At 39.2% G+C, this 12,764-nt stretch overlaps 1 protein-coding gene across 1 annotated transcript; it reads left to right on the forward strand.

Moving 5' to 3' along the window:
- Positions 1–5,103: 5,103 nt before the first annotated feature.
- LOC116261969 (root phototropism protein 2-like) lies at positions 5,104–10,497 on the forward strand. Its single transcript, XM_031640936.2, has 5 exons — positions 5,104–5,210; positions 5,362–5,431; positions 8,201–8,578; positions 8,827–9,558; positions 9,777–10,497. Exons 1-5 carry the CDS (start codon positions 5,152–5,154, stop codon positions 10,254–10,256), a joined length of 1,719 nt encoding a protein of 572 aa, XP_031496796.1. The 5' UTR covers positions 5,104–5,151; the 3' UTR covers positions 10,257–10,497.
- Positions 10,498–12,764: the final 2,267 nt, after the last annotated feature.

Raw genomic sequence — 12,764 nt, forward strand, 5'->3', positions numbered from 1 at the left:
GGGTATAATGATTGGGATTCATCTAGTTCAATCTTGTTGTTCTTAAATTTTATTTCGCTGATTGTTTCTGTTTGATATTTCAATGAGTTGGATATGCCCTCATTTGGATCAATATATAGTATGAAGTTTATGGTTAGGCGAGACCATCTTTTTTAGGAAAAACGAGACGGGTCTCAGTTTTGCTCGAATATTTCATTCACTGGCAAGACTGTCTCATATCCATATCCAAAGATGGCCACCCATCGTTAGACGGCGTGCAGCGACCGGCGATCAGTGATGGCAGCCGAGGTACAGGTCTCTCTTTCTCTCTCTTTCATTTCGGCTAGAAATGTGGGCTGGCCTAAAGGTCCTCTGTTTTCAAGCCTGATCTCTATTTCTCTCAAACCCTCGACCGCCCGAGAGTTGCACTCTCTCTCACACCGATCTACAACAATTGGAATTCTGTAACAACCTGCATCGAGTTCATTTTCCTATTTTGATTTTTTTTTTTTTCTAGATTTCAATTGATGAAGGCCTCTTCGGTTGTGGAAGGGCATGACCCTTTGCCGAGGAGACCTTGGTTGACAAGGCAGAGGTTGTGGCCATCGCTTGTGGTGACGACCTTAGTGTCTCTGGTGGCAGATAGTGCTGTGGTAATAAAATCAGGACTGGTGTAGCGATCCTCTTGAAATTGTGGTTTTACGGGGTTCAATTCTGGATCTTTGTAGAATAGGATTAGGTCTGATGTTTTTCTAATTTTCAGCATGCTTTATAACGGGTCCGTCGAAGGAACTTAGAAAATGATATATTCTCTTTTTGCATCGCTGATCGAAGGAAATGGACTCCAAAGCGGATATACTCATGTTTTGCGTTGTTGTATTTTCATAAATACGTTCTGTCGTTTGCTTTCGGATGGCAATTACTTTTTTGCCTTGCGTTGTCATAGTTGGGTCGTGAAGCCGTTTGGATTTGGCTAGTCTGTTATATAGTGATATTGGTAGTGCTGCGGGTAGAGGGCGTGGCTTGGGTATGAGGTGTCCAACAGGGCAATTAGTTAAAAAGTTGGACAAGGGTATCTGTGTATATATATGCTAAAAATCTGTAACGTGCAAATGTGTTGAACCGTCAAATTAAGTACTAAATTATGGGATATTTTAAAATATATAACTAAAACAGCTAAATTAGAACATTATGTAGGTGGGTTAGATGTTTTTTAATCCTAAGCGTGAAGCCTGTTGAAGTACCCAAGTATGAATATAGGTGCCGTAGGTGTCTGCCAGTCTGATGGAGGTGCCTCATGTTCCATTGGTTAAGACGTTTTCTTGGTTGAGTATTTAAGTTTTTATCTTCTTAACCTGCTGGGACTTGTTGAGTTCAGTGGATTTGAGATCCTCATTTGATGATCGAAGCTTTAGATTTGAGGTCGAAGGAAAGAAGGGCCTGACTGGATTTGACATCACCAATGATTTCAAATCGATAAGGCTATCAAACACTCCTAAAGGATTTTGAGGTCTGATATGAGTTTAGATCACTTAGATTTTGCTCATGTTTGCTTCGGTAATTAAAATACCGAACTGATAAAATTTTGATAAAATAATTAAAGTGTAGATTTCCAATCTTATATTTAGTTAAAGAGTTGTTACTAAGCTTTTTGTATATAGTAAGATAACAAAAAATTGTTTGCATGTATAGTTCGGCCCACTAATGAAAAAAACTAATGTATATATATATATATATCAGCATACCTAATGCAAATTGTTTGGGACTCTGATCTTAATAATATCATAAGATTAAGATTAAATTGAAAAAAAAAAGAAATAGTAGTACTCATTATTACTAAACAGGCAATTATTATTAATGCTAACACATAAATTTTGCTATTATTCCTTTGAGTTGCAAATAGTGTGAAGTACAATATTTGAGTTGAATGGTGTACTATTCTGAATCAAATCAATCAATCGTCACTATAATGTCACACCTTTCAAAATTAATACATTAAAATTGTCTGGATATCATTATAGTCAGACTTACAAGGTGATATATTATTGAAATTGTCTGAGATCGTAAATTAGAAAAGCGTTGATCATAAACTTTGTGGGTACTCAACATGGTCCATTGACACCATTCCAAATGATTAAACTATAAATATGTGTTCTTAATATAGATCTCACTGTTCCCTAATAAACAATACGACAATGAACAGAAATCATGACAGTGGCAGAGATGAACAGTATGACAATGAACAGATGAGTGGTGGATCTAGAAATTTAAACCAGAGCAAAGGCATTGGATTGGTGTTGGTGTTGTCTAAGTGCCAATCCCAGCCTATGTGTAGCTTCCTCTTTAAGTAATAGCAAGGCACAAGTTGAGGAACATGGGTTGAGACTCATTTGGCAACAGTTTGTTAGCATTCTATGAACACGCCATAAGATTGGGGGCAGATTTATGTTAATAACAGTTTGTTATTGTTATCAATGTACAGCCGTTAAAGTTTAATGACTTTGCATCTAAAATTGATATATTAGTAATAACAAAATTTTAAGAAAATGGATTATTTTAATGGCATTTTATATTACTAAATTAAAGTAAAAAGCACCTGAATTGCTGTTGGCAAACTTGAGAACGCTGTAAGGAATAGGAACTCATCTTGAACAAAACAGGTATTATTATGTGACCTTTCAAGACATGAATATGACCCCCAAACAACGTTTTCCTCATGATCTCAACATAGAACTTAAAATGTTTTTAATTTACGGACTTGTCCTCTTTTTAGTTATAGTTTAGAATTTATATGAACAAATGATTTTCTTCATTTCTCAAAAACCAGTTCTACAAAATATCAGGAAATCAGGTTTCTTAGATATTTTCCTAATTAAGAGAGAGGTTTCCAACTAGGGCACTTGTAATAAATGTACATGCAAATAGGAGTTAGGGTGGACAAAATCCCACACGAAAAAAAAAAAAAAAAAAAGAACGTTGGCAGGGGAAACCTTGGGTTGCTGCCCAACAGAGTACAAATTCCAGTCGAATCTGTACCGCTGGTTCAGATCCAAAACCAGTGCATAATCACATCAATTTGATCTATCCTGATTCTGAATCCAACCCAAAATTTGAAACTATGTGTATGCAAGAAAAGAATCAAATTCAGGTTTAACTTATATTTTTCACTGAGAGTATGCTTTTCACAAAAGACTGCACTGAAGAGCTTAAAGCTGATGCATATTTGTACTCTGCATACAAACAATCTCGAGTGCCATGCGAGTTGCACTTAGAACATAAAACTCGGAAACTTAACAATCTCATTTTAGGCTTTTCGCAGATCTGTCTAATCTCAGAGAAACATTGAATCACAACGAAGCATACCTCGTTGTCACGGTTAAATAAAAGGGGGAAGCTTAGGCAACAGACAGGTTTGGTGCGGATGCCAAACACGTTTGATTTAGATGGTTATGAGGAGGACAATGAGGATGCAGAAACCAATCACAAAGCATCCTCTCTCTAGATGCTTCTCAGAAAGGAGACGGGAACATAATCTCATTCTCCATCAAAAAAAGAGAGGCTGTGCTTTTAATTTTTCAATATGATAAAAGAAATAGACATTTGATGTTGCAAAACTGTAGCTTATGAATTGACTGAGGGTATGCTGACGAAATACGTGAGTTCATAACTTGAGAATGCCCCCTGTCAAAGTTGAGTACAACATTAGCTTATTATTATTATTACTATTTGATTATTATTATTCAACAAGATGTAAGACCAATATGCGATTAAAAGATTTTATTTTCCTTTACTTTGAAATATTTCGTTTCCCTTTACTTTCTGCCCTTCGGTTGTGCCACAGTTTGCATTGGGACTTGTTGGCATTACTACATGTATTTTAGCATATAGTCTGACAAAAATGTTATCAGAATGGGGCCATTAAAATCCAGTTGCAGATCGATTCAATTTTATCCAGTTTGAGATTTTAATATATTTATATATTTTATTATTTATTTTTTGTACATTTTTTATTTATTTTTAAAATAAATATGCATTTGACGGCATTTGCTCATGCACGTTTTTTGAGTGGGTTTTAGTTTTATCACTTCTGTTGGTTTCACCTCGCTTTGCTTTCTGATTTCTTGAACTCAAAACTGCAGTTGGTCTTCTTCTTCCTCATCCTAGATTCATTAGAGATCCAGTTTCGTGAGCACCTCTGTGCACGCAACAAACATACACTCCTCTAGAAAAAAAAGAGCTTATTTTAGAAATTTTTGCTAATAAAATATACTTGTTGATCTCTTGCTTTTTCTACAATGCGCCATGTCTAGTAGCTAGTATGAAACTGACAGGACCGGCTCCAAGTCAAGTCCTACATGGCAGCTCTTGTCTCGTCTCGAGAAAGCGTGGCCAAGCGGGAGCCATGAGTCATCGGTAGCCACCATCCACAAGGCATTGGATCTAGTCAGCCAATCCAATCACGACGATTGAGATAACAAAATAATTTTCTTCCAAAATTATCGAAGAGAACATGAGGCCCTTTCTTCTCTTTCTCTCTATTTTCTTTTTAATTTTTAAAACATTAGATTTCAAGTTAATAAGCCCAATAAACAAGTCTTATGAAACAAGCCACCCCATTGATGGCTCAAGTTGGGTCCTAAAATTTTGTCACTTTATCTTGATTTAGACGAGTCATGCACTTTTTAGTGAGTCAAATGAGAAATTTAGCTGGACTAAGCTGGTATTGATTCGCGAAACAAACATAAAAAATAAATGAATATATAAACACACACACACATCGCATGCATGCTCGCGCATGTAAAATTGCATAGAAAAAAAAATCTTATTAATTAATTAATTAATGTTAATCATAATTTTTCTTGTAAGGCTTATGACTATCAATTTGCGGGACAAACGTAGCGTGTACCTTCAATCCGAGTCCATCACTGGATAGCATGTCGAGTCTCGTGATAGATCCTCAAAAGCGATCGAGTTGGTGAGATTACATTGTATCTTGTAAAGGGGATGTCCCTTTTACCCAAAAGGCAAACAGTTAAAAAGCAAGTGAGAAAGAAGAAAAAGCCAATTATGCAGAGAAAATGCCGACCGAGAGAGGAGCTCCTGCGCCTCTCCTATATAAGACCGCAGGCGACAAGGAGCGGCTGACCAGGTAACTCTGGCCCAACTGCTCCCATGGCTGCCCCTACCAAGAGTGCCAGGCTCTCCGTCGCCGTCGAGAAAACTGGAAAATGGTACGTTACCATCGTCTTTTGGTTCTGGTGCTTCACTGTAAGCAAGGATAGCTGCTCATATTTGAAAAGCTTTCCGGTGAATTTGATCTTGCGGCAACTGGTTTGGTCATTCCATGGCATGTATTCTTACCTCCCTTTGGTAATTTTGCAGGGTTTTATCTCAGGATGTTCCGAGCGACGTGGTGGTTCAAGTTGGAGAGACCAATTTCTGCTTGCACAAGGTAAGTTAATTGAAGCTGAGCTCTCTGTGGTAGAGGTTTAAGTGTATATATCCGCGGTGATGGCTCCACCGTGGCTTTGAAAGCATGCCCTGGTTGAAAGGTTGCAGGTGGCCGGCGCCGCCATCTTTTGCCGCAAATATGGGCGACCCTAGTTCTGTGGTGGGACCTTGCTGCAGCGCAGCCGGTCGCCTGAGATCCGTCACCAGCCACCACCACCTTTTTCGTTTAAAAAAAAAAAAAGAAAAAGAAAAATCTTCGTGCAAGTCCGCGCCTGCCTTGAAAATTTTCATTGCTTGTCTTGAAGTTTTGCGGTAGATATAGCCTGGTTAGTTTTGTTGTGAAGTTCAGCTTTAATTGCCCATTTGAATCAAATTGGTGGCAAATGTCGTTATTCACCGTTATTATTGTTATTGTTTTTAGAGATCATGAAGTTCATCGTATTCGTTTTCATTTTTATATGTTTTTTTCATTTATGAATTCAAAGAAAAAAAACTCCAGCTCCAAATTGACTATTTTCTCAAATATATACTTCTAATCAGCAATAGAAGTTTTTTCTTGCTTGGTTTAAGCGGCCTGTTGTAGTGTCTTGATAGCCAGAAGAAGTTCCTTGCCATAAGTACTTCTGCAGGCTGTCAGGAAAGCAAATGAATCTCTCTAGTGGCCTTTCTCTCAGAATTTTAGGCCAAAAAATTGTACAACAAGTGAACTTGAATCTGTTCATTGTGTTCTTGTAACCTTCATCCTTAGTAGAAGTTTTTTCAGGGCGACAAACAAGCCATCATTCGGTATCTTTTATATTTGTCTATGGTTTTATCCTCGCTGATTTGAGGGTGTGCTTCAGCTCTCAAAGATAACAGTACTAGCTTTGCATCGGCAACTGCATCCTTCTTAATCCTGCTTTGAGAAAACCCTTATAGGGCTACGGATCTTTCGTGTAGATCTCCACTGAAAGGAAGCCTGGCCGAAGGATCTGTAAGGTTTTACTAACATCTACTGGAACACCAATTACTAATTATGGTCGCAACTGCATCTTTCTTAATCCTGCTTTGAGAAAACTTTTTAAGGCTACGGATCTCTCGTGTAGATCTCCAGTGAAAGGAAGCCTGACCGAAGGATATGTAAGGTTTTACTAAGACATCTACTGGAACACCAATTATTGACTATGGTCGCAACTGCATCCTGCTTTGAGAAAACCTTTTTAAGGCAATGGATCTCTCGTGTAAATCTCCACTGAAAGGAGGCCTGGCCGAAAGATCTGTAAGGTTTTACTAAGACATCTACTGGAACACCAATTACTGATTATGGTCCCCATTTCTCTCTCCCTATGTGTTTGCGTGGGGAACATATTTTATTGTCTTCTGATTACCGTGATTGCGAGTTTGTATAAACTTAACTTGTTATTTACTTTTTTAAAAAATAATTTTGTATGTGGTATGCATGCATGCACTTTATAAATATTATATATGTATAAACGTAACGTTATCCCTTTGTTCATGCAGTAATTATTAACAGTCTGAACGGTTATTCTGATGATTATCATACAGCATAAATAACACTGTATCTCGAATAGCTCCAAATACTTAAATATTATTAAATCATTGACGAAGCTTCTCTGATAAAATTCAGATAGAGAGATGATGAAGAGAAATCTCCATCTACTCTCAACGCCACAAAAAATGGGAATCAAATATGAGATGCATCTCAGCTCGTGCTTTCTCAACTGCATGCAACTCAAAGAATCTGAATCTTATGTGGAAATTTTGCTTTATCATTTTATGGTGAAACATGAAAATGGTCTCTTCAGCGACCAGTGATGGTAGCGTTAGATGTAAAAGTTAAGAGAGTGACAATTAAAAGAGTTGGTGATAGGTAGAGTGAAGGCAGTCTCAACTACATGCAACTCAAAGAATCTGAAACATGTGTGGAAATTTTGCCTTATCATTTTATGGTGAAACATGAAAATGGTCGCTTCAGCGGCCGATGATGGTAGCGTTAGATGTAAAAAGTTAAGAGAGTGACAATTAAAAGAGTGGTGATCGGTAGAGTGAAGGCAGCTATCGATCGAGCAACAAGACGACAGTCGTCGACCACACAGTCGTCGATCGGTTCCTGTCGGCGCCTTCAGCTACAGACCAAGGAGGGAGAGGGTGCATGTGGTGCAGGGGCTACATGTATGGGCCCCCTTCCTTCATCAGTCATATCAACCACTCGACCCACAGCGTGCAGCCAACGGCTGCCATCCTCATCTAAAAAGATTCACCAACAACTTGGACGATATCTAATCTTCATCCAAATCCGGACTAGTTAATTTGTCCTTCTCGTACTTTGATCACGTCCAGTACCCCAGCACACAGTAAAAGAGATATCAAAAGGAAAAAGAAAATTCAGTATACAATTAATTAAAAGTATGATTAAAAAGGTAATGAATTAGTGTAAGAAGTGGATTTCATGAATCGGCTACCAATTGGCCTATTTTTAATAAAATTGATTTTGACAACCTCGTCTCTCATACTGTCTCTTTTCAGATTGAGTGTTCTTGATAAAAATCAAACAAACGAATCATCCCCTCCACAATGTACTAAAGTTGGCATTCCTTTGTTACAGTGGAAACACGATTCTGATGCCCAAACTTAAAATGGTCATTTGGTGTTTGGATGTAATAGATGACTCTATTATAACTAAACTTTGATTTTTAATACTTGAATCGCAAAATCTACCTTCTGTGGAAATGCTTGCTTAGACCACTGACCATTCTATTTTCTTTCGCAGTTCATGTTAGTGACCAAGTGTGGCCACATAAGGAAATTGATCTTGGAGAGCTCGGAAACGGATCTGTCAAGAATTGACCTGCCGGATTTGCCAGGTGGGCCTGAGATTTTCGAGAAGGTGGCCAAGTTCTGCTATGGTGAAAACTTCGAGATCACTGTGAGAAATGTGGCCGCGCTCCGCTGTGCGGGAGAGTACCTGGAAATGTCTGAAGCTTATTGCCAGGAAAACTTGATCTCTCGAACGGAGGAATTCCTTGCACGAGCCGCACTCACCACCTTTTCCGGTGCCATCGCCGTGCTTAAGAGCTGTGAGGAGTTTATGCCCATGGCTGCGGAGCTAGAAATAGTTCAGCAGTGCTTGGATGTTGCAAGCTTGAAGGTATGGCTTGCTTGTACAAGAATTCCAGAAATTGAACACCAGCTTTGTTTTAAACTGAGAATTAAATGGTTAACCGTTTTCTTTTGAAATCTAGTTTTTTGGGAATTCTGGATGTTATAAAATCTCGTCTACATCATTTGGCAGCTGATACGAACAAAGAACTTTTCGATTTCACTTCACGTTTATCCATTCTGGTTATTCGGAAAATTTAGCCTTTTTCTCCTAAATGTATTCAATGCCAATTTCAGGCTTACAACGAATCAAATTCCCCCATGAGGCCTCCTCCTGGAAGGTGGATGGAGGAGCTCTCCATCCTGTCTGTCGATTCCTTCAAGCAATTCATGGTCTCCCTCAAATCTCGAGGCGCGCGGATGCAGACCCTCGCTGCCACGGTCATGACGTTCGCCGAACGTTCCCTTCGGGAGCTCGTTCGTGACCGGACCGGAGGTGCGGCGATCTCCGGTCGGGCGGGCGACGTCAATCAGAGAAGGCGGCAAAGGGAGACGCTCGAGGGGATCGTCGGGACAATGCCGGACGAGACAACTGCATTCCCGGTGTCCTTCCTATGTTGCCTTCTCCGGGCCGCCATATTCTTGGACTCCGCCCTCGCGGTGCGGGGCGAGTTGGAGCAGCGGGTGGCGGCGGTGCTGGAGCATGCGGCAGTGGACGACCTACTCGCGGTGGGAATGGGGTACGAGGGCGAGCGGCTGGTGGACCACGAGAGCGTGAGGCGGATTGTGGCGGAGTTCGCGGAGAAGGAAAAGGAGAGGAAAGGGAGCAGCTTAAGGGACGCGGCAGTGAGGGGGACCGCCTCCGAGGCAATGCAGAGGGTGGCGAAGACGGTGGACTTGTACCTGGCGGAGATCGCCACCGACGGCGACCTGAGCATATCTACGTTCACGGCGATGGCAGTGCTCATCCCGAAGTCGGCCAGGACCCATGATGACGACCTCTACAGGGCCGCCGATATCTACCTGAAGGTTCCTGCGTTTAGCTTTTTTCCAATCTTACCCGATCAATGAATTTTTTTAATGAACCCAACTAAATGGATTTGGAAGTGATTTCTTCTTATTGAACCCAGCTAAACGGATTCGGCTTTCAATCAAATATGGAATTACACTTGTTTGGTCAATATGATCACTTTTGTTAGTCTGGATCTCAAGTTTACGATTTTGTATTGATCCATTAATTACTGCAGGCACATCCTGGACTGGATGAAATAGATAGAGAGAAAGTGTGCAGCATCATGGACCCCTTGAGCCTCTCACATAATGCAAGGGTGCATGCTTCCCAGAACAAGAGGCTCCCTGTTCAGGTCGTGCTGCATGTTGTGTACTATGATCAGCTTACGGTCAGATGTGAGGATCACAAGCTCTCTGATGCCTCCATTACCAGAAACCAAGTTAGTGCAGATGTTTCCTTGATAAGAGAGAATGAATCTCTGCGGATGGAGCTGGACAAGATGAAGGCGATCGTCTCGGGTCTGCAGAGAGGTTCGGAGCCAGCAGCGGCAGCAAAAACATCAAAGCGGCCAACCTTCTTTGCATCTGTGTCGAAGACATTTGGTAAGCTGAATCCCTTCCGCCATGGCTCGAAGGACACGTCACAAATTGAGATCATCACTTGTGGGAGCATCGATATCACAAAGCCCAAGAAGAGGAGGTTTTCTTTATCTTGATCAATTGGCAAGCCCTGGAATGTGTGTTTATTATGTTTTCCTTGTTAGCGGGTGTGTAAGAAAATACATTTTAAGCAGTCTATGCTTTTAGTTTACAGGAAAATCTGTGTGCATGTGTACACGCACACCGACGTGCATGTGTGTGTTCATGTAATTCTGTATTCATGCATGGTTATCTGCAAGCATGGTAGGTTGCAATCTAATTGCACGGATTTCGTGTGATTATCGCATTGCATTTCGCAGATCATTCCTTTAAGTTTCGTCTGTAGACAAGATTTTGAAAAATAGTTACCAAAAAATGATTTGTAGAGGGAAATTAAGTGAAGTTAGTTCAATTGCGTCGCATTCAACTTTTTCAGTGAAAAATTAATCTTGTCGACGAAAGGTGGTGTCGATCAAATCTGACATTCAACCACACTGCTCCATAAAAAAAAAAATTAGACAAAAAAAAATGAATATCAGACTAAGAAACCAGATTGGATTTGGAAATCTAATTCAGATTTTGATTTAAAATATCAGATTCAGATTTGAATCCAAATCAGATTTAATTTTAAATAAATATCCTGTCCACATATTTTGGAAGTGCGCATATTTAAAATATCAGATTCAGCCGTCAGAATTATTACGACCTTTGAGATTATAAATTTCACTTTCTAGAAGAGTTTGCATAACACATTCGAAAATTCTTTTTGAGGGAGAAAATGTTGCCCTGTTTACTCTTACTGAAAAGCTAAAGGAATGGTTGGACACTTACTGAGAGAAAAAAATTCACTCTCTTTTAAAAATATAAGGTGATTATTTGTACAATCAAACAACGCTTTGCAGCTTAAATGGACCTTATTTTACCACGTATTGCTAACGTCGAAGCCAGCTGCCTATTGAGAGCCAGTTACTTTACCACTTATACAAAAGTATGTACTGTTTGTGGGTCTACGTTTGCACATGTCCCACACGTTGCTTACACCTGCTTTCACCACCCTTGGAGAGAGGCAATCGATATGTTTTACTTAAAAAACTATATTCACACACACACACACACACACACACACACACACATATATATATATATATATATATATATATATAGACAACAGGCTTAAGCTTCCATAATGGAGAACATAAACCATCCACTCATGATTTCTCCAATAGTTGACGGCTCCCATGCCACTAAGAACTCCATAACATTCAAAAAAAAAAAAAATCAGTTCATCTAATACGCCCAATTACTGCTATGATTATTCAGTTCTCAAGGTTAAATTGGTGGTCAAATAAAAGTATTTGAATGGAGCATATTTCCTCATAAGGGGTAAATGCATGAAAGGGCCGCAGCCCTGCCCTCTTTATCTTGCCCCCATAGTCTAGCATTGGTTCGGAATCTGAGTGAACTTAGGAATATTCCCTTCAATTCGAGAGTAACTGCTGATCGTAATATTCCATTAATTAGACTATTATTGCAATATATATGAATGGTTTCATTTCTCCACAACTGTAGCCTCCAGCAGACTACATGGAAAGCAATTAGTTACTCAAGGAATGCAGAATCCATGTTACCCAACATCTGCTTATTTCAGTCTCCACGCTCTTTCTTTTTGTTATAGGAATTGCTTTTCTTGATCAATCCTCTTCCTCATTTAAAGCTCACATTTTGCTTTGCGCATAAACACAGGTTTGGTTTTCTGTCTCGATCTTCTGGAGTTATTCTAGATCCCTCACCACCCCTCATCACTCACATTTACACCAACGATCTATCTTACTTCATGTTATGGTGATTTTTTTATTAAGATCATGTCAATATCAAGGGTGATTTTTACTATGGTAAAATTAATATCTGTATGTAAATCTTCTTCCAACTTTAAAGTCAAATGATCTCACGATTTTCAATGAGTAACGGATATTATGATGCATAGCGATTACATTCATATTTTCCAACGGACATTTTCTTCGCCTCACGCTTAATGGGCAGGAAAAATGAAATTCGATTTGCCCCAAAGAACATTTTGTTCATCTCATGCTTAATGGGCAGGGATTTTTTTTTTTCAAGTTGAATTTTATTCAATCGTTACAGGCTCCTCATCAAAATAGTAAATAACTATTCAATTTAAATAATTTTAAAATGTTTTTTTAATGTAAGAAATGTCATAAAACAGCGGCAAAAGAAGCTTGTTTTTAAGGTGAGTTTCAATTTAAAGGAATGCTTGCATTTCTTCAAAATTCTTTACTAGTTTCTACTTCCATGGCCAGTTTTATAGTTTTATACAATTATGAACTGGACTCCTATCTGATTATGTAAATAAGGTACTGTACACCGCCCTATATGTCTCTTTGTTTTCATTTATTCTATGACATCCCTTTGATTTTCTTCTCATTCTTTGCCCCACCCTGAAATTTAGTGCGTGTAAAATCAATGAATGTGATGAAAGGGATCTCATACCTCATCAAAATTGTGTCACATTAAATGGATTAAATGGATGCACTAGAAGCAAATTGAGGAGACCTTTTAGAGAAGAG

Source organism: Nymphaea colorata, chromosome 10 (genome assembly GCF_008831285.2).
Source record: "Nymphaea colorata isolate Beijing-Zhang1983 chromosome 10, ASM883128v2, whole genome shotgun sequence".
In the NCBI taxonomy this organism is placed as follows: Eukaryota; Viridiplantae; Streptophyta; class Magnoliopsida; order Nymphaeales; family Nymphaeaceae; genus Nymphaea; species Nymphaea colorata.